This window comes from Haliotis cracherodii, unplaced genomic scaffold (genome assembly GCF_022045235.1).
Source record: "Haliotis cracherodii isolate W230 unplaced genomic scaffold, xgHalCrac1.p SCAF_3, whole genome shotgun sequence".
Classification (NCBI taxonomy): domain Eukaryota; kingdom Metazoa; phylum Mollusca; class Gastropoda; order Lepetellida; family Haliotidae; genus Haliotis; species Haliotis cracherodii.
Window position 1 is genome coordinate 28,706,177 of NW_027266286.1, and position 24,159 is coordinate 28,730,335.

Sequence of the window (24,159 nt, forward strand, 5' to 3'; positions counted from 1 at the left end):
ACTCAGGTGTTGGTCATGCCTAGCAAACTCTGTAACCACAGAGCTCTCCAGCCATCCTGAGGTTTTTCCAATGAACCAACTAAGGACAGTTTGGTTTGCCTTCTGCCATTGATTTCCAGGTTATGGAGGTTCCAATGTATCACCCAATAAACACTGACCTCTGATAGTGATGTCGTCTATATATTATACAATACACCTGTAATACAGATACATGAATCACACTCTCCCCACAAGCCAAACACTAGCATCTTCACTGAAGATAACAGATGCAATAAAGTTCATATGTGGCAAGGTATGTTGAATAGAAATATTATGATATGAAAAATATTATGGGCATAAACTAGTCGTAACGTGTTTATTTGTTTTTCATTACCTTTACTTCTATATGAAAGCACATCGTGTAGACATCCATCACTCAAGAAAACATAGGTAATGAAAATTCACACTGAAATGAAATACAAAATGCAAAAACATAACATTGTCTTCATCACATCAATACTTTTTTTCTGGTCAACCACATCAAGAAGTATTCCAAATAAACACAAGACAGTTTTGTTTAAAATCTCTTGACAATCCTTAAATAATGAAAAGTGGGAGAATTTTTTTTATCTGAATAGCATTTTTTTTCTTCTTCTGCCAAATGTGTTCAACATAACAGAATTGTGCATACACTAGGTTACTCTGCAAGACCGATGAGAGAAGCTTAAGAAACACTGCTCACATTGAAACGAATTCAGACAATATTTGTAAAATATGCTTGTATTATTCATTTCTTTACACTGATAGTGACACCATGCTCATCTTCCCAAGGCAAAAGAGTTTACTGACTACTAAAGTCCAGTTTCCACCCTTGCCGAACTACATTGGAATTTCATAGCTCCTGTATCGCCACCTGTTGCTCTTATGAGTTATGTCCCTTCTATGTCCCTCCTATTGACCAATGAGATTCCACTTTCATAAAACTTGCATTTGCCTCAAACAAAATGGTGTCGACAGCCAAAACAATCTCATCGATTATTAAGGTCTATATTGTAATAAAATGGGTCTGACCTGGTGAAGTGCATCAAATTACTTGAGCACCTTGCTAAATAAAAGACATGAAAAGATATGAAAAATATCTGTCAACGCCGAGTTGACAGAGAATGTGCTTTGCAAATCCTGTAATCGATGGAAATCTGCATGGCAGTTTATGAAACTGATGTTGATTTCATTCCGGGATTTTGATTGGACTATGCATAAACTTGTTAGTCCAGCCAAAATACAACTCCGGAATTCAAGCCTTGTTCGGTGAGGGTGGAAACTGGACTTTTATAGTCAGTTAGCTCTCTTGCCTCGAAGATGCACCGTGCTCTGACCACCGCTATGATCACTCGGTCAGGTCATTTAATAAGGATTATATTAGTAGATTAAGGACTGAAATATATGTGTTTACATCTCTCTAAAATGTCCTCCTCTTTCTATGACATACCCACAGTCATCTCCATTCATATTAAACTTCTAACTTCCCTTTGCCATGTATGAAATACAATATTTAAATATTTTGCAGCCATAGTGCGCTTCATATCAAGAGAAATATAATGCATTGTTCCTGGGGGAATACAACTGATGTCGCCACAGGAGAGTCCTCCTTTAAAATATCAGATTTCATGGTAAATTAACGTATCCATTCCCTTCCATTAGACATCATACAAATTTCTTGTCTAAGATTTGAATACTGCTAATTTGATCCCTATGTAAGTACTATAAACTGTGACATGTTCACACATTTTACCAAAAACTCTTTTGTGTAACCTGGCTGAAATCTTAACAGTAAACACTGAAGATGTAACTTCTTCTATTCACATCTGATGTATGGGTTCTCCACTACAGCTGACTGTATTCCTTCATAAAGATGTATGGAATTCATGCTCATATCTATCTGGGCCGGGTCCCACAAAGCAATCTTAGTTCTACGATTGTCTTATGTCTATGTTAAAGTATGGGAGTTAGGATCGCCTTAGAGCTCTGGGCTCATTTGCACAAAGTGATCTTAGCGCTAAGATGAACTCCCATACTTTAACATATGCTTACAAGTCTTAGCGCTAAGATTGCTTTGTGCAAGTGGGCCCTGGTAACAAAGTACCTTTGCCTACATCTAGATTACTGACTGTTATACTGACATTCTGAGGTAAGCTAAAATCAGCATGGATGTGATAGGTCATGTTTTTGAACAAAATAAAGATAGTCAGGACATATCAGATGTACTAAGGAAAGAAAAGAAACTGCAAAAATGATCTGGTATAACGTACTGGTGTTCTGTACAACTGGAACAACTCATAGCATTATCCTATCTGGATCACGTACATGAGAGACATGAGAAAATACATTGAATCTCCTGTGGTACTGTAATCCTTTGAAACATTCACCAATGTAAAATCTTGATGTATCAAACATGTATACTACTCAGAAGAAGTTAAAGAACACCTGATTCTTTTATACTATAATAATATCGGAATTGGGTGTTCTTTAACTTCTTTTGAGTAGTATAAAAAGAAACCATTTTTCACATGCTGAACAACAAATTGCGTATTCATGGACGGACTTGATTCAAGTGCACTCAAAAGTTGTGAATTATGCTATGTTACATAAATACAAATACATACATTGTATCCAACATTATGCAAGCAATCATACAAACTAGTCTGTATAAAACATAATCTGATTCTGCTCAGGTAAACATACAACATTAGGACATAGCATATTCCTCAGACAACAGCTGGCTCTGATAATTACACTTCACAACACAGAACACATTGTATGATGAATGTTGAACTGTGACATGTCATGAAAGCTTTGATACCATCTCTCGTCTCGTTGTACAAAGAGTCAAATTGTCAGAAGATGTGCGACTTCCCATTTTCATAAGGCTCTGTTTCATATTCATTATATAATATTGGTAAAAATAAGGATGCAAAAAAAAAGGTTAAAATATTATGTCAAGATTCCTTAAACAAATAGTTAAAATATAACATGCTTAAAACAAACATCTCTTCAATTAAACTCAGGCCAAGCTCGTCTGCAAAGCAACAAAAACAGATAAGGCTTTGGACAATGTGATATTCATACGTCCTTGTTTCACATTAACACCAACTAAAGTAACAACGTCAACCATCTACACGGACAGACTCCATGGGTCATATCCAACTAGTCCACTGATCATTTCCGACTAGTGGATATGTAAAATAACTACCTATGGGAATACAACCACTAGTCTCGGATTAACAGTTCAGTGGCATTATCTATCCCTGCATCTACAGATGAAGCTAGGATCAACACCTGTACAGGTACCCACCATCCAGTGAGGAACTAAGCACATTTTAACACTGGCTCTGCCTGTTGTAACAAAATACAGAAAAAGTAGTTGGCCTTAAGAACACATGTATACATGAAAAGACACCATGTACAAGTTACACAGAAAACAGAACCATGTAGACTTCATTGCAATATGTTTTGATTCACATGAATATAAAAAATAGTAATATTATATCAACCATTCATATCGGACGGATATTTCTGTGATATGAGTTTCTGTGAAAAGGCATCATAAACAGTAGTCTTAATCACATGCTTATGGATGTATATTTGCGTAGAGACTGTATCATGACAAATATTTGTTACCTTAAAATACAATATGAGTACACCATAATGCAATGTATTAAGTATGTTAAGATCTTATGATATTACCACAAACCAAAATATACAGTAACAACACTTAGTTCAAAACAAAACCCATTTATCTGAACAAAAATTTTAAATCATGGATATAAAATGAAGCTAATCAAGATAATAAGAGATAACAATCTGGATATTACCTGGTATATTCAGCATAAATCATATAAACTGATTTCAATCAGCTTGAATGTTCGATTTGATGAACAGATACACACACAATTGAGGCAGATATCCTACATCAATAAACAACTTTCCTTTCTTCTAATAATTAAAACAAACATAACAAAACCACAACAAGTAATAAATTATCTTGAAAATATTTAAGTACACTGGATCTCCTGAATGAATAACAACTGGATCTGATACAAAAAGATCAAGGAAAAACATGTTTTTTAAAACTGTTTTTAAAAAGTTTAATTATTTCAGACTGTATAAATGCATTTTGCAACAAAACCGAGTGAGTGAGTGAGTGAGTGAGTGAGTGAGTGAGTGAGTGAGCAAGCTTAGTTTAACGCCACTTCGAATAGTCTTTCAGTTACATCACAGAATGTCATGTTGATGTGGGAGGAAAGCCGGAGGTGATGCAGGTGTTAGATGTTTACCACTTCAATGAAACACACTGGCATAGGTTGGTGCTGACAAACCTAGAAATTTATTAGGGCAAATCTGTAGGCCATTAGCAGGGTACTGCTGGCTAAAGACATTATTATGTGTACCCTAGCCAAAATCAGAATGCAGAAAGGTACCCTGGGATGAGTCCATTCCACTGCAGGCCATATTGTGCAATGCGTTTAACTGTTCCATGAACGCTTACGTATACAGTGAGTGCTTTGGGTTTAACGCCGCTTTTAACAGTATTCCATTTATATCGCTACGTGTCAGCTTAATGTGGAAGGAAAGCCTGAAGTGATGCAGGTCTCGGACGTTTACCACTTTGGTGAAACCCACGAGCACGGATATGGTGCTGACAAACCTAGAAACATAATTGGGGCAGATTCGAACCCACAAGCATAGGTTTTTGGCATGCCCAAGGGATGCAACTCTGCACAGCAAATCGCTACGCCCGTGCCCCCCTTACTTATACAACACATCCTGGATGCCAAACCCCATGAATTTTCAACATGGCACTATGCATTGTACATTTTTCTTTTGATATTTCCTTACCATAAATGAATTGGTAATGTCATACTGTTGCATTCCAGTGTGCTACATGAAAATGAGCAAACACAATAATGTGCGTACATTACTCTAATATTACACGATGCACAGCATTATCCAGCATGCACTCGTCATCAGGTGAACCAGAACTTCAACATTAACAGCTTTCGGTTTCGGCTTGAGGAATATGGACTCATCTGCCATTTATGGTACAAGGTACCTTACTGTATTCTGATTTGGGCTAGGTTACATTATTGTCTACAGAAAAATACCTGGGGTATATATCTGTAGTCCCTATGCAGACAAAAATCCATTCAGCATTATTTTTTAGCTGTTTTAAACATGGAAGCCAAATATCCCTACCATGGTCAAGCAAGAAGCAGTTGTATTTGTGTGATGTAAGCTGAGGGCTAACTGGAATAGGCCTATGCTTGATTTGATGGTAAGAAATACCGGTAGTGACTACACTGCATAACAAATCTACATAATTACATTGGAGTTGGCATATATACACACAAATTGGTATTCTAAACTTTCTAAGAATGTTGATTGCCTCAAGCATAGTCCCACTTTAAAATAAAGACTTGAAACTACAATACTTGAACCTTGTTGTGACAACCAAGAAAGTGAATTTATAACAGGTCATAAGAGATAAGGACCAGTTCCAGAAGCAGAACTAGATTTCAGTGTCCAGGCTGCTGGTAGTGAAGGGGGAGGCAACTCAGGCGCATCATCGACCTCACTGTCCCCCATCTCGATTGATGTAATTGTTATATCTTGAATAATAGATTCACGAACACAATCTAACTTTTTTTAAGTTTTAGAGAACATTTAACTTGTTCCTGGACAAGAAAAATGGAACATTCTACTTGTCCAGCAGTTCAGTGTTTAAGATGATACCCTGTGTAGTATTCAATCAGTGTGGACAAGGTACAAGGGTCCATCTCTACTTGAGACAGTTCTGTCACCGACCTGGACAACTGTCTTCATCAGCAATTAACTGTCAAATCTCACAAGGAAATATACAACATCAATAATGTATTTATACAAAAATAGTTGGATGGATTATTCAGTTGTGCACATGAAGAAATATAACATGATATAAGTTAGGGCATCACAGATATGCATTAGCGAGACGATCATCACAACATGATATCGTCGTCATCATCGTAGTTGGGTCTCATTCGTAGTGCTGAGTCAGAAACCTCCGGTAGTTCATCTACCAAACCCCACTTTTCCCCAAAGTCAGCTGAAAATGAAAAATACATTTGTAAGCATGAAGTTGACAATGATAACATTAACAAGGAAGTTTGTGAGAATATCAATGATACATGGATCTATTGTACATGGAATATGACAGGTGATGAAGTACTCTGTGACTCTGCATCACCTTCACTGCAACAGGCTGCAAGTTTTTAACATTTCATGCTTAAGGACAATCTCATTAAACACCATAAAATCAGATATTAGCACTCGCTACCCCTACACCAAAGAATGTCAGAAAGCCTTTCGCGAACTTTGACCGACCAATGCAGTGACTCACAGGAAGTCTACATTAGCTAATCGGACAGCAGCCTTTTGAGTTTTACGGTACAAGTTTCAAACTGGCGACTTCAATTCCAGACAATGCTTTGAAAAAGAATCTGGAATGTCTAATAGAAGGCCAAGATTGTATGGAAGTACTTTCCACAGGCTCCGAAAACCTCTTCCTTTTAAAATTTCTATCCCATTGAAGCAAGAGAAACATGGTGATATTGACAGAATCAGAAGTAGTACAGCCCGGAACAGGCTCTCGGATTGTCCCATGTTGATCTTTCCAAGGCTGCACTTAGAATACACATTCAGACTTTCACTTTTGCAATCTCACAACCGATGCTCTGACTGGTCGGACTAAAAGTTGCTCTGACATGATCTGTAACAGGATGTCCTTATTGAAGAGGTAGCAAGCGCTAAGATCTGATTTGAAAGAGACTGGTTTAAGGATGTCCGATGGTCTGCATAGTATTTTTGCTAGCATAGGTAATTTAAAAGTCTAAATGATCTAATCATTAATGTCCATGTTAATGAACATTGTAGTGCTTTTCTTCTTCACTTATAACATAAGCAATACTTGACCTATCATAACTTTCAAGATGCTTCACAAAGAGATCAAAGGTCCTGATAGTACTTTATCCTGCGATACACGGTCATGGCAGATATGCTTCACAATATGGAGGTCATGATACAAAACATAACAGGACATATGGAGGTCATAATACAGTATATCACGATACAGAAAGACTTATACAAGCCGCCGATGAAAGTTATAGGCCTAACATAAACACATATATTTTAGTCCAGAGTCAATGTGTTGTGGTGGAAATGTCCACTGAAAACTGCTGGAATGCACTGAAATTTACTGTGCAGAGACACAATTCAAGTGACATAGCGGAAAGTATGAAATCATGGAAATGTATTGTTTTGTATTGAGGTGACCTATGATACAACAGCTGTATAATCCAAAAATAATGATTTTACAAAATTATCAGACAATATTACCAACAGCAGCAAGCATAAGTAACCCTGGTAACTGATAAGTCATTTAAACACAAATCCAAGACAACCTACTTGTTTGACTGTTCCTGTGTTTGTCCTCCTGATCTGATCCGTCCAAATAACTGTTTGGTTTGTCCCAGGGATAGTTACGACTGGAGTAGTCTGCCCTTGTTGAAGGTGAGAGTTCAAGGTCATTTTGTGATGGAGAAAGCTGATTTTTTTTAGGCTTCTTCTTTTTCTTCATTTTCTTAATCTCTGAGTCAGATCCATTATCCATACCTTAAAAGGTTAAAACAAGTACTGTTAACAAAACCTTAATGTCATGCCACACTTACAATATTTTGTATGTTTTACTCATGAAACAGTGACTTACTGAAAGGTGCTTTACACCTACAGCTACAGCTTTATAACTGCAGCCTGTCAACTATCAAGTCTAGACCAGACAAACCAATGGTTAACAGCATGAGCAATGATGTTCAGCTCTGATGTTCAAAACCTCAAAACCTTGTAAATGATGTGCTGGTTTTCTTAGCTGCCTCAGGCTTATGTTACCTTGGGCTAGTCTTTATCTATAAGCTATAGCTGAAACTTATATTTCAAATTTGCATTTTCTCTGAATCCAAATATATCACTTGCATTGGATCTAATTATTATATGAAAACTTAGTATAAATGTTACACTGTAATAACAAAATGACCTGAGATACTGATTTTAGTTGGCACTTAACAAGCTTACGACAAGCTTTGGGTAAGGGCACTGACTCCGCCCATGAAGCAACAGAATGGTGAGTGAGTGAGTGAGTTGGGTTTAAAGCTGATTTGAACAGTACTCCAGTTATACCACAGCATGTCAGCTTGATGTGGGAGGAAAACCTAAGTGATGCAGATCTTAGACATTTACCACTTTGATGAAACCCACAAGCACAGGTATGGTGGAGACAAACCTAGAGACATAATCAGAAGGTACAGGGATTCAAATCCATGATCATAGGTTTCTGGCATGCTCAAGGGACACAATTCTGCACAGTGAATTGCAGTGCCTTAGACGACGTGGCCACCTGGTCAGAATGATGATCTATACCATGTGCACTAACATGACTAAGAGAAAACATTGCCATCACAGACAGACAAATAACAAACAACCTTCCAGTGAGTAACTAATGGTTAATTATGTTTGTTAAAACACATTCAGTTGATACACTTAACATGACAAATAATGATATTCATGAAAACAACAAATAAACAATTCAGCCCCAAAATTGCCAAGGGCAGAGATGCCAACCTTACATCACTGTATATTGGTGCAACTAGCTCTTCAAACATGTTAAAAGTTTGGATCATGTTTACAATTTTATTCCAAAATTAGTTATCATATTTCCCAGTGTGTTTCCTGCAGTCAAACATGCAAAAATGTAAACAAGACAATCATATTTATAACCCCCACCCCTGATGATTCTGGGTTCAGGAAAATAAGTCCCCAGCAGCCAGTGCTGGTCGTAAGACTGGACTGGACTCTCATGTCCAGACTCCATCATCTACAGGCCACCATCATATAGATGAGTGTAGTGTTAAACATGTTCAACAACAAATAAAAACATTTTATACAAATTATCACAGTTATGCCATGATATCATGCTTGAACAATTAGTTACATTTTACAATTGTCTTCTAACTTTCCATAGCTTTTGAAGCAATCTTAATCCAAATTATGGTAATAATTCATGGTAATATTTGAGGGTAATAATGCCTAAATTGTACAAGTTGGCATCTCTGCATTGGGAAAAAATATCAGACTCGTGTTCGAGAAACTCAGAAAGAAACAACAGACAAACAGCCTGCCAATGTGTAACTATGGTAACCTACCTCATTGTTCATCTGAAAACATTCAGTTGATATGGCTCAAATACTAATAATAAAGAAATGCAGGGAAAGGATTTCAAACTTTCCTTCAAGCAAATTTACCATGAGCAATTAATTAAGAGTATTCCAACAGAACAAAAGGCATTCGCTATCATACACTTCAGCCTATCAGCATGATCTGACAACACAGTATATCAAATCAACAGGGACAAGATGACCGTTGGTTACCTACCAGAATCTACAGTCGCAACAAGACGTGATGGAAGAGGGCGAGGGATGGGAGACAACTCCGCCGCGTCATGCAGTTCAAATCCACCATTGCTCTGCTGTGAATCCTCAAAACGTTTCTTCTTTTTTAGTTTTGTTTCTTTCGGAGTATGAGCCCCATCCTCACCATCAAGAGGTGTTAACTTATGACTAGATGTACGAATGTCATCTCCATTTTCATCCCCGAAAGATTTAGCTGTAACTGAGATTTTTGAAACAGACCTCATTGTCTTCTGTGATTCTGCCAGCCGGGCTGTGTCGTCTCCAGTTTGAGAATATTCACTTCCGTACTCGGCATTTTCAGAATAGGCATTCTTTTGCTTGACCTTCTTTTTCTTCTTTTTCTTGGCAGTACCGTCCTCCATAAACTTTGTTCCCAGAGGTTGCTGCAGCGGGGGCAACACCCGACGTGATCTGTTCGTGGATGGACTCACTAATTCATCACTGTCCTCTGCACATTTGTCACCAAGGGGAGCTAACCCATACGGACGGTTCGAGTGAGGAGTTCGGAGATAATCTGCTTCTTCCAGGTCGTCCGTTTTTGTCATTGTTCTGTCATCTTCACCTTTAGCTTTAGCTTTCAGCTCCTTGAGACGTCTCTTCTCCTCCTTCATCTGAGCTTCCTGGAACATCAAGATGATAAAAGTCAAAAATCAACAAAAGCAGAGACTCAGGCCATAATATATCAATTATCAGATTTCATCCTCACCCGCCTCACTAACAAAGACCCAATCTCATTAAAATCAGATCTTAGTTCTCGCTACTGTTAAACAAAGATCTGAGGACATCGCATACGGGTCACATCAGAACGACCTTTCGCGAACATTGACTGACAAATGAAATGACCAACAAGAAGTGAAAACCAGCCAATCAGAAAGCAGCTTTCCCCAGCTTTACGGAGCTTATTTTAAACCAGTGACTTCCATACCAGACTTTTGCTTTGCAAATATATTGATTCACAATTGGAAAAGTGAACAAAAGTAAGTTCTGGAATGTCTAATAGATGGCCGAGATTGTACAGCAGTACCAACTACACGCTGTGGAAAGTCTCTTCTATTTCAAATGTTTATCCCACTGAAGCAAGAGATAGAACATACAGCCAGTAGCGTCATTCAGAATACTACGTGTTAACCCTTTCGAGGCTGCATGATTAGAAAACACATTCCGACTGTCACTTTCCCATACTGGTAAGTGGTGCTCTGATTGACGTGACCCATTATGGGATGTCCTCAGATCTTTTTAGTGGTAGCGAGAACTAATATCTGATTTTAATAAGATTGAGAAAGACCCCACCTCGCATCATCATATTTCCTTCCATGTAATTACTGTGTGTTGCCTTCATTCTTGATAATAAAAACACCATAGCAAGGTCCCACCTAACATTCATGCTTCATCAAAGTTTATATGACTCATATCCATCAATAATCAGGGTACAAAGATGACTTGGACAGTTTATTTCATTTTTTTTATTAAAACTAAACTGCATCCTGCCATGCTCACAAAACTGAAAAATACTGAAAGATTTAATAATTGTGACCTTATAAAGGTAAAACATTTACATCACATCAGCAATTCGCCAGCTACGTAGCAATAAACAACAAAACAAAAGCAATATCAAGACTAACTACAAACCTGAAATGTCTTGTTTGTACGCAAAACAACAACACTCAGCATTATTCCAGCTACATGATGAAGGTTTGTAAATAATCAAGTCTGGACCAGACAATCAAGTGATTGACATCTTAAGCATCGATCTACGCAGATGGGATTTGATGCATCTACCAAGTCAGGGAGCCTGACCACCTGATCTCTTACGGCAAGCATGGGTTGCTGAAGACCGATTCTAACACAAGCATGTTTGATGTTTAATGCGGCACTCCGCAATATTCCAGCTATATGACGGCGGTCTGTAAATAATCAAGTCTGGCCCAGACAATCCAGTGATTGACATCATGAGCATCAATCAACGAAATTGGGATACGATGACATGCATCAACCAAGTCAGCTAGTCTGACCATCCGATCCCGTTAGTCGCCTCTTACGACAAGCATAGTCGCCTTTAACGGCAAGCATGGGTTGCTGAAGACCTATTCTACCCCGGATCTTCACCGGTCTCTAACACAAGCATCTATAGAGCATGCGCAGTGAACACTGTATTATGATGTAGTTTACAATGTTACCAAGGTCACAGCAATATTACTAACATTTTTCGTGACAAGTTTGTCAATTGTGTGACAAATGAACCATGCTGACTGGTTAACATAGGATAAATAAATCTTCAATCAGCAACGTAACTTAATCTTATCGTTCCTGGGCACAAATAGTTGTAGATACAATCTATGTTAAATTATGGGAATTAAGATAGTCACAATGCGTAAAATCGCTTTAATCTTAAAATGCAATAAGGTAGAAACAGTCTGATTGGTTGGAAAGTGTTATGTGGCAGTTTAAACCAATGAACAAGGTAATTGATCAGAGTGGCCTCCCTTGGAATGGCATGTATCGTTGGTGAATGTCTGCAAAGAACTTTACATTGGTCAAGCCTTATGAAATATATATAGAACATGCCCTTTTTCTTGATTCCTGTTCAAATTATATCTTCTATGGGATTAAATGGAATATAACCATCGATTACACTCACCTGCATTTGATATAAAGCTTGTCCCTTGTGACATTATTTGAATGTTAAACTGAAGCTCATGTCACATCTTAAAAACAGTAATATCCCCTGTCTAACAATCATAATACACATTTTTACTATTTGACAAATAACAAAGAAGAATAAAACTCTTTATCACAGATAAGAAATAAAAAACATCATTATCATGATTATGAACAAACATCACACTAATTAATTAAAACTACAGAATAACACTCAAGTCAAATGTTTTTCCAACATGGCACAGTGCTGATGATGTGAGCTACATCGCCAAGCCAGTGAAGTCGACAGTACTTGTTACAAACAGGAGTGTCCTTTATCACACTGTATAGTTTGTATCAGAGTTGATTTTGGAAGTAATGTCCCACATCTTCGGAGTATGATGACACACAATCAACCAATTCATGGAGACCTATCTCATAAAAATCAGATCTTAGTTCTCGCTACCACTCAACAAAGATCTTGAGACATCCTAATATGGGTCACGCCTGAACGATCTTTCATGCGACCGATCAGACCGTTGCCTACCAGAAAAGCGTGAAAATGATCTTGTCAAGGTTTGCGTTTAATGCCACACTCAGCAGCATTCCAGGTATATGAAAATAATCGAGTCTGGACCAGATAATCCAGTGATCTACACTATTGGGATACGATGACATGCACGAACCAAACCAACTCAGCAATCCTGACCATCCGATCCTGTTAGTTGCCTCTTCTGACAAGCATAGTCGCCTCTTATGACAACCATTGCTTGCTGAAGACCAATTCTAACCTGGATCTTCATGGGTTATCAATACTGTTAGCAACGATCCACATTGTCGGAGTAACCAATTCACCGAGCCTAACCACCTGATCCATTAAGTCACCCATTATGACCAGCATAGGTTATTTGGGAGCAGGGGGCGGTTGGAACCTGCCGAGGCTACTGGCTTATATGATTATTATCACTTGCAACAGATCATCCGGAATTCCTCATGGCTCACAGATTCTTCTCAAGATGTCCTACCACGTTATCCTTGTTTATGTGGCAGAAGGTGGCTGGTACAGACAACTCACGTCAGACCACTACACACTGCTGGAGACGGGTGTTATATAGGTAGCGGAGTAACTAATATATGGACTGCATTGCAATGACACTCAAGCATCAACACAACTAGCAACAATGAAACCAATCTGTTGACTCTAGATCCGTCTCTTAGATTTCAGCTGGGATTCCTTTAAGAATAGAAGGGACATACAGGGTTAGAAATTATCCTGAAGACATTAACTAGACCTACCGGTAATATTGATGACCAATCTCATTAAAATCAGATCTAAGTTTTCGCTGTCGCTTTGTTTAGCAATAGCGAGAACTAAGATCTGATTTTAATGAGATTGTAGTGATGACAAACATTTTCCCACAACAGCTTTATATTCTACAAGCCATAGGTACCTTCAACACATAGATGGCCTGACTCGAGCTAGAGGGCAAGTATCAATGTCTATCTCTGAGCCAACACTCTATTTAACAGCTTTATATTCTACAAGCCATAGGTACCTTCAACACATAGATGGCCTGACTCGAGCTAGAGGGCAAGTATCAATGTCTATCTCTGAGCCAACACTCTATTTATATGTGATTAGGGTGATATATCAGTGTTTATTCTAGAGCATGGCATCCGGCGTGTCTGCGTCTATTTTAGATATGACAGTTCCATTACAGTCTGTGCCAAAAGACTTTGAGTCGACTAGCCTGAACTTGGCACCTAGCCCCATTTTTTAGTAGATTTTAGTGTTATTATTTGGACAATACCGAACAGAATGTTACTAGACAATGGCTTCAGACTAACAACATTACATTGCATGATGCCTTCATTAACATCACAGCTTTGAGCACAGGGAATGATATGTCAACATTTGGACCACCAGTTTAAAATTCGCTACAGACATTAATCATGATTAATTGACAAAATATAAGCGGTGACAAGGGCTTTTTTTTTCCCTTTTTTTTCTGCAAATCAAATTATGGAAACTTATGGAGATGTGGCGATCAAGTATAACTTTGTCAAGTGCCACAGTCAAATCATGATTTTAAAAAGTCAGTGAGCTAAACAGCTAGTCTTGGAGTGAGCCGAGATCGCTCTGCTTTCACTATTGGCTAGCATTGTCTTAGACTGACGGTTTATTCCGGGACAAATGGATGCCGTTGTTTCCTTGGAAAATTCTTCTAAAAATAACCCCATTGTGAAAAATGAACCTCCACTTATATTTCTGTCATACCACCTAATATATATACTTTTTGTTGCAAGAAAAAGGATAATTTGATCCAAGTACCTTGTAAGTATAGTGTTTGGTAGGTACCCACTGTAACTAGACAAGTTTCGCATATTTGATGATCGGTTATCATGTTTATGTATTTCATTCTGTTGTTGACACAATCCTTTAAGAATAACAATGTGCAAAGACACACTTAGTGCCACCATGGCATATTTTAAAGCTGCTCAATTTGAAAATATAATATGTGAAGTTTGTTTCCTAAAATGAACTCCAGAATAGTCTGAAAACCCAGCATACTCCACTTTACAACATAATCAAAGAATGTTATTTTTAATAAAAAGTGACTACAATACCTTTTCCTTGAGTTTCTCCACGTCAACATATTTGAAGGGATCTCCATCTATAAAGTCTTCCCCCTCACTCTCCTCTTGCTTCTCCTCAATGCCCAGCCTCTTCCTCTCCTCTTCCTCCTTGCGTTCCCTGCAGCAGACACAACTCAATCAGTGCCGGCTATTTTCATATTTTACCATGCTTACCAGCTGAAAAGGCTAAACCAGTTCTCCAGCACCAACAGAATACAGAGTTCACAAACACTGTAATCAGCAGCTACCCTAGTTACATCACAGTTAAAATATACACAAAGAAAATAACAGCTTCTCTCAATCTGTTCCCAAGCAATCTGCTAAATATAAATCTCTAATATGCTATAACAGGATTCACAATTAAGATTCATAAGGTCCATAAGGACCAAAATTAAAGACAGCTGGAGCTTCTTTAGCAGAAAACTCATATGAGTGAGTGAGTTCCAGTTATATAATGACATGTCAGCTTAATATCGGAGGAAAGCCTGAAGTCTCAGAAGTTTAACATCTTGGTGAAACCCATGTGCATGGGTACGGAGCTGAGAAACAAAATCATGGTGAACCGGAGTTGAACCCAACCACAATCATAGGTTCCTGGCATGCCCAAGGGATGCAACTCTGCACTGCGAATTGCAGTGCCTCAGATGACTTGGCAACCCGAGGCCCCTTGTATGGCCTCAAGTGGGTCAGGTGATATGGATACACAATATACTGACTCTGAACTGACCAGTCCGAGCTGACCAGTCCTTTTTTCATCCCTTTAATGCCAAGCAGGGCAACAAGTATCATCTTTTAAAGACTAGGGATCAAACCAACAACCTTCCACTCTCTGGGGCAGACGCTCTATCCACTAGACCATAGATGCAGTCCTGTTACCACAGGACGACTAAATCTATAACACTGTTTTAATTAGAAATGAGACAGTGTCATGTGAAAAACAAAATGTTTTCCCTGAAACCTATAAAGTGACTATAATGCCATAGTATTATCTCCACAACAAAACAACCAGTAACAGAAAGGACACATTGACATACCAGCATTTCAGCAGACAATACTTCAACAGTGGTACAAGGTTCACTTACCTCTCTTCTTTTATCTTGCGAACACGTTCTCTCCGAGCCGCTAGCTCTATTTTCTCCTTTTCCTTTTCCTCCGCCATATCCTTGTCTACTCGGGTCTTCAGGGGGTCAAAGTTCTTCTCAATCATATCACACAGCCACTGCATGCCCTCTTTAATTGCAGGGTCCATCTTGCGTCCCGTGCCCTTCACAGCTGAGCAGGATTCCTACACAAAAACAGTTTGAGATTTAGATTTTACAACCAACATACCGCAGCTATTTTGTCTCACTCAATGAGCTGACACAGTTTAAATCAACCTTTACGAAAATATTGTAGTTTTCCAGGACAGTGGTGGTGATAAGTGCATTACTTTTTAAGGAGAAAGAGTGAGTGAGTGAGTGAGTTGGGTGTAACGCCGCTTTTAACAGTATTCCAGCTATATCGCGGTGTATCAGCTTAATGTGTGAGGCAAGCCTGGTGTGATGCAGGTCTCAGGCGTTTACCACTTCGGTGAAACCCACGACCGCAGGTATGGTGCTGACAAACCTAGAAACATAATTGGGGCTAACCGTGATTCAAACCCACAATCATATGTTTCTGGATTGTGCAGAGAATTGCGGCGTCTTAGATGACTGGGCCACCCATGCCCCCTAAAGGAGAAAGAAATTATTACACTCACATGAGTGTCATACTGAGTTTACTAGATTTGTGTAAGAAGCCTTGTGTTACCCTTGCTCTCGCTTGGAAATACAAGAATTCTGATACTCGTTTCGTAAAATCAGTATGACACACATGCTCGTACAGTAATCTCAAAGATGTATAGTATATAGACGGATCTATATACATCTTTGGTAATCTCAATAAATACCAGGACACAACAAGACACAAACAGAGTATCAAGATTTAACAGCTAGTACAACTAGGGGATACAACAGAAAGGTTACCTACAATTCTGCATGGAGTCTTGTGTAGGTTGACCCAGTTGGAGAGATCGAGTTGTTCACAGATGTCCACCTCGTCCACAGCGTCTTCCTTGTCCTGTTTGTTGGCCAGCCTAGAGCAGAGAAGATCATTTTAGGGCGGTAACCATGGTAACAATATAGTCAAGTCGACATTGTTCGTTGCATATGATTATGTCAGATTAACGAGTATGTCGGATCAACAAAATTAGGCGGTATCAAAGTTTGTGATCGAAAATTGGACAACTACATATGGAAGTCGCTAATTTGAAACTAGTGCTGCAATGCTTAGAAAGCTGCTTTTTTAGTGGCTAATGTCGACTTCCTGTTAGTAATGTCATTGGTCAGTCAAAGTTCACGAAAGGTTGTCCTCAGTGGTAGCAAGAACTTGTATCCGATTTTAATGAGATTGAGGCAATCTAGGCATGTGATTAATCCTGTTTTGTTTATTTAAAGCAGTAATTGTTTATTGTTAAGCAAGTTTATCTCTGACGCCGTTGAAATATGCAGCTACTCATCTTGCATCAAAACACTGGCTGTGTACTCGTGGGCAGATGACCATGGAGTATGCTGATCACTGTGTCGGATTAACAAGACTGATGAGTGATTTCAGCAATTCGTTGCAAATTAGGTATGTCGGAGTCGCAGTGCGAGACTGTCGAATTAACGGGTCTAAATAGCACTGATTAAATCGGTTCCCATCATTTGTGTCGATTGTCGGATAAACGAGTGTTGGATTCACGAGACTTGACTTGACTTGTACCTTGTATCCAGACGATACATGCCTTTATATGGTGATTGGTGAGGTCTAAAACTATAAGTTCCTTGTCTCCTGACTGACCCTAATTTGGAGCCCCTGACCACAAAGGTCATTTTCATGTTTCTCAAGCTGCATCACAGCTTTTATCACCATGGTATTGTCCATATTGCCTCTAGTATACACAAATTGAACATCACTTCTATACATATATAAGATAGCTTCGCGATAAATCACCAAGGACAATGAAAAACAAAGCGTGGTTTATTTCACAATAAAACATTGTTCTATCATGACTCAAGAGATTCAATATGTCCTCGCAACTTGATGATATTGTATACTGGAGCATTGAGAACTGGTTCAGCATTATAGCCTCTAAATGCTTCAAGTCAATGAGGACTACCATCATCTGGTTTGTACTTATCCTCAGCACAATTTAGTAGTCCCTGGCTAGAGGACTAGCATTAATTTTGAAGGCTTTACACTCCATTAGAAATATTAGCATATATTGCTTTACTTCCACAACACACAGCATTTGTGTACAGGGAGGCATATCTGTGAAAAAAGACAATAAACTGTCCCAAATCTCAGAACACTATGACGTAGTACTGTCCTACTTAGGACATTTATCTTTTAAAGGTTAGAAATACATAGAAATACATAGAGTTACCTCCCCTTCAAAGCTCTCCATGTGCAGGGTTATGGATGTTTCAATTTCTGCGCTCATGGTGCTAAAACCGGACAGTGCGATGCGATGCAAAACCAAAACAATGTCACTTGTATGCTTGTGACAATAGAGATATCTGTGTTTTCACAAAAACTACTTCAAACCATTCCTGTGATAAAATACATAGATTTAAAAGAAGCACTTGGGAAGATTACTACGACATGCAACAACTACTACATTGCTACTTACACCAACACTGGCTTCCCTGCTATGTGATAATTGGCTATCAGTTTCTGAAAGCTTTCCTTCACTTCCTCAAGGCGCTCTGATGCAGTTGAATCGATCATGTAGACCACTCCATACAGTTCAGGGAGATATGTGGTCCACATGGCTCGTATCTGTGGTCCTCCCCCAAGGTCATACATCGTGATGTCGAACTTGTTGAATACAAACTTTTCAGAGTTGAAACCGACTGTTGGGGCGATGTCTTTGTCAAACGGTTCTGTGAATGTGAGGTAAAAAATATTATCAAGTTTCAGTTGATCTTTCTATTTCCCAATTCACAATATTTTCTGATTTGTATTTTATACATAAACAAAATTAATTAAGGAACATGCCCCATATAGCCGTAATACCATGTTTATATCCTGACTAAAACAGTTGCCATCAAGTCAATATGATCTACCCTCTGCAAAGAATTTATGTGTCATACAAGAAGCAATTTTGAAAAGGTCAAATATATTTTAGTTGAAGAAAAACATCAATTTTGCATTTTCATTAGTAGTGTTATGAATAGAACAGAATATAAGGTCAATTTTGCCGTACTGGGAAACAACACTCCAACTCTCAGTTGTCTAGCTCGCGTTGTTTTAATTAGATTGTGTTATCACAAGATGCCATTCAGCATCAGCGAACCAACAAACTCTCAGAGTGAGGCACCTAATCACCAGCACACAAAGTAAGATTGCGCACAAAGGTTAGATCACTGACTTTATGTGCTGATGATTAGGTGCCGCACTGTGAGAGTGTTGGTTGGGATCCTGGATGTGATTCACTAGAAACTGTACTTTACTAAGAAAGTGTTATCCCAAATATAACATTTGTTCACTTTCTAAACGGCATTGTGTGTTCATGCTATGCTTTTGGTTATTATTATTTTAAACATGTATAGTAAACATTGCAACTTAAAGAACTTGATATTAGAATATATTACACAGAGAAAAAAATTGGCACTAGTCTTATAGTCCTTGCCAACTGCCCAATAGTTAAGGTATGATAAGGACGAGAAGAAATTTGCCATTTATAAGGGGTTTGATAATTCATCTGATCATTGCATCAAAATTCTTTGCAGTCATATTTATTGAGTATTTTTTAACCAAATCACTGGTAGATTGGTAGAAAATGTGTGTACAGCCGATTGCTCTTTCCGGCTTAGTTTACGAGAAAGTACTATACAATCTTTATTTCTGCAGTTTGCACAATGCCTAGTAGAACAGAAAATCTTTATTGGTCTCGAGATTGTACTTAAAAATCTAACAGTCATCTCACCTCCAATCAGCACTTTTGTTGTTGTTGACTTGCCAGCGCAGTCGAGACCCAAGAAAGCCAGTGTAATTGGCCTAAAACATTCAAAAGTAATCAAAACAATGAGCATGTTTATTTCATCACTATAAATCAATGATCATGATACAGTGATTTGTTAGATTTGTATGTGTGTTGTTTAACACTGCACTCAGCAATACTCCAGCTATAAATATGCTGTCTGTGCAAAACACTATTGACAACAAAAGGCCAAATTTGACATCATTTTCCAGAAAGTGTTGTTATTGTATGGACTATTATTAGCTGAGATTCTTAGACTATGTACAGTGATGTACATTCGGCTTAAGACAACTGGCAAAAATTACAGATCGTGCCCAAACCATTTAGCTGCCTTTTAAAACAATTACCGTATTCGACGTAATAAGCGTCCCGCTCTAATAAGCACCCACAGCGATATTTGCTAATATATTGGCTGGTGAACAATCCCAATCAGCACCCCTTCCTATTGATCAATGTACACAAGACTTATTTATTCGTGTATAATACGCACTCATGTGTTATATCACCCTTAATTATGGGCAATTAAATTCTTGAAAAATATATCTGTCGTATGCAAACATTTCAGGCTGTTAGCATAAACCACAAAATTTACGATCTTTCAACTCAAAATAATATTCTAATAAGCGCCCCCTATTTCTAATTTTGTGAGTGCCCTGGGCGCTTATTACATTGAATACTGTAGCACAGTCAGTAGCCTTTACCAATGACTGAACCTAAAGTGTCGCTGAAGGGGTCGTTGTCACCACAGGTACTGCAGATATGTACCCAAGGCACTTTTCTGCTTACGCATAAAATGTTTCTCTCGGTATTTCGTTTCCATAAATGGATGGGAACTGTCATAGCAGCACATTTAGAATACAGTACCACAACTTCTAGTGAGGATGATCTCTGTCGTAGGGCACGTGTCTCAAAGACAAGCGACCAGTCTTTGTGAGAATCTGTCAGACGCAAACTCAGATTGTTGGCACGACAGCTAGCCAACTGAGCTACATCCACACAGTAAATTTGAGCACAAATTTACCAAGGCATCCAGGCATCAGACGTTGAACTCGCCGGTACATATGAATGACATGGTATTTAATAATTTGTCTGGTGATTTTTGTGACAGAAAAGTGTCTAAGGGAACACTGTAAGGATAATGTGGATAAGCATGGATAATGATGCCACAAGGGTGTGTCCACTTTTTAATCATTAATGAATGTAGCGGATGAAAGTGGCTTGTGAGAATGTTCCAGGATAGTTTCCAGTAGCCAAAATATTCGACACAAAACCATTATATGCTGCTTTCTCGACGTTTTTGTGTGAAAAATATTAGGAGCAACTATAGAATCTATAAAAGCCACTAAACGGGTACGTAACCCTAATGATCGTCAAGGGGGGATTGATCGTAAAGGGGATCCATGGGCTTAGGATAGAGGTCGGGGAAACTACCGTAACATCGACAATAATTGGATATGTTCAGCGCCAATACAATATACCTAATGACTTGAAAATTAATTAATCGAAAAAATAATATATGTATATTAATTCCCATTTATAATCATTTTAGCCACTTGAATTAAAAAAAAAAATTGAAATAAAAAATATGTTGAAAATAAAAGTGCTTTCATAAACTAGTGCTTGCTATAAAATGTGTCACTGCAGGCTACATTTATTAACAAATATTCAAAACTTTTAACATTGCGTGTAGAGATGATGATAGATCACTGAGAGGAGCTTATGCACACTCAATGACCCCTGACGTCACAGGGAATTGTTATGCCAATGTGACCGGCAACAAAATACTAGAAATTATGTCAAAGGGTATTGTGACATGATTGAAAAGTTGATGGTACTGTATCTTAAGGTAGACTATACTCTAATATTCCGCAGCGCACAGCATTATCCAGCATGCACTCGTAATCAGGCGAACTAGAACTAAAACATGAACCGGTTTCGGTTTCTAGTTGAGGTATATGGACTTGTCGCCCGTTTAGGGTATCAGGTAGGCCTACCTTTCTGTATTCTGATTTTGGCTAGGGTACCTGGTGCACATATCTCAAGAACTTGTACCGACAACGACCACTTCAGCTATAGTATCTATCTTGGTACTGGACAAGATTAACAATTCTGTAAACTTATCTTTAAAGGGGCACTGATCTAACGCCATTCCCCGGACTGGTTGTTGCCTTTGTTATTGTTTTTTCCCCCGTGAGTACCCGGATGATACGCAACGCAACTGAGCGTGACCAGAGACTGGGCTACCGTCTGCAAGGACAGCTAAATAAACTTGGAGGCAATATTTGTTTTACGCATTTTTGCATAAACGCTGATTGGTTAACTGTGATCTATAAAGATTCGACAAAGGGCGCATGTTAAATAATTTCTTCAGCCTAAACAAACAGACAAAAAGAACGGCGGAGCTCATCGGAAGTCGTCATTTGGAAATACCCCAGATGGTTATAGTTTAATACTAGAAAAAGTATCCATGCAGTGAAAGCATTTTCGGATTTCGGATTGTGTAATACGATTACTACTCCCTTGTTGTCATACACGTTTTCTCGTATAACCCTACACTTGTGTATTTGTCGTCATTCACTTGATGCTCAGTTAATGAATTTATTACAGGTACAATTAGTGGTAGCACCACTTAGATTACCTGACAAAGGTTCTCATTTGGCATTTATTGTCTCTGGGGTAATTATTCAATCTAAATCCAGGTTTGAAGTGAGGTTATGTAATATGCACGTGGCAGCCCAGCAAGAGATGAATGATCAGTTGATTTACTTTTTTTTGTAAATCAACGGATCGTTCCTAGTCATCAAAGGATTAACAGAAAATACGTTGATTGATTAATCACTGTTATCTTGCACAGTGGATATGTCAAAAGTGAGTGTTTACATGTCTAGGTTTACTAAAACAAAGGGAATACACTCATATCATGGCGTGAAGTGCCGATGTAAAAACAACATACATTTGTTCAAAGGGTTAACTGATAATACGTTGATTGGTTGCTCATTGTTATCAAACTCAATGGATTTTTTAGGAACCGTCGACGTAATGAAAATAGTTGTCACGTGGCCTTTCTCAGCCGACCCTTGAGACTTGACACCCGAAACGATATATATCTTTTAGAATATTTGATAGTTACAGAGACACGTGACATCGAATAAGTTATTTTGTATAGCTGCAGACGAGTGGGATATTATTCCTTTGTGTGGATATTCACGGATACATTCCTCGAATAAGGAAGCTGCCTATTTATACACATAAATTTGGTAAGTTGTAATTATGGTATTTGCATTTTGTTTTCCTTCATTTGAAAAAAATATACACACTATAAAAAAAGCAATGCTCAGGTGAAATATTTACTTTGTGTTGCAAGTCAAAATAGTGTAAACGAAAATCGCAAAATTAACAAGCAAGTGACTTATCAAAACTTCGTCACCATTACCGATGCTACCCACAAAGATGCCTACATTTCCTTATTATCTCGGAAACTGTATTTCATTTTGTTGATCAATGTGACCATACGCTCTTATTACTACCGGTATCCATAAAAGTGACTAATGCGCTTACGAATGGCGCAACAGAGGTCGCGAGCTAGTCTAGATTTCTGCTCTACATCCGGGTACTCACTGGGAAAAAACAATAACAAAGGCAACAACCAGTCCCGGGGAATTGCGTTAGATCAGTGCCCCTTTAAAGCAAGATCAAATTATGAATATTCATACACATTCTACAGTAGCAAGAAGACTGCTACTGATATTGGAATTTATATTTTCTTTATGTTTGTTTTGTTTGTTTGTTGTTTAACGCCGCACTCAGGAATATTCCAGCTATATGACGGCGGTCTGTAAATAATCGAGTCTGGACCAGACAATCCATCACATTTTCTTTATGACATAGAAGGCACGAGACTATTATCTAGTTTTGAATTATTTCCATCTCGGATTTCAAATCAAGGTTAAGATATAAAGACAATACCTTTTGGGCTCCCGGCGCTTCTTGATACATGACACGCAGTTTCCCATGAGGCTGAACATCAGGCCTAGTGATTATCCGTTGCTGTGTTACTTCTTGTCAAAATCAGTTCTGAAGAAGACATCAGCCCGATCAGGCGAAATCCGTTTGATGAATCAGTCGTGTTAAGCAAGGTCCGTTAGTTATCTAATCGCCGCTAACTGAGTTTTGGGGTAACCAAATCAGATTAATGACCTAATCATCTGTAACTTTGCTACTCAATGTCGGCGGACTCAATGATGCCGCCATGTTGGTAACCATTTGTTTGGATCAGTTTACAAGATGTCAGACGAGCTCTTTGCAGCG

General features: G+C 38.4%; 1 protein-coding gene across 1 annotated transcript; it reads right to left on the minus strand.

Moving 5' to 3' along the window:
- Positions 1 to 4,831: 4,831 nt before the first annotated feature.
- LOC139474262 (ADP-ribosylation factor-like protein 13B) lies at positions 4,832 to 24,102 on the minus strand. Its single transcript, XM_071257193.1, has 9 exons — positions 23,818 to 24,102; positions 19,798 to 19,868; positions 18,499 to 18,751; positions 16,815 to 16,920; positions 15,890 to 16,092; positions 14,799 to 14,925; positions 9,496 to 10,153; positions 7,477 to 7,683; positions 4,832 to 6,118 (listed from the first exon to the last, which is right to left on the minus strand). Exons 1-9 carry the CDS (start codon positions 23,874 to 23,876, stop codon positions 6,012 to 6,014), a joined length of 1,791 nt encoding a protein of 596 aa, XP_071113294.1. The 5' UTR covers positions 23,877 to 24,102; the 3' UTR covers positions 4,832 to 6,011.
- Between the last annotated feature and the right edge of the window lie 57 nt (positions 24,103 to 24,159).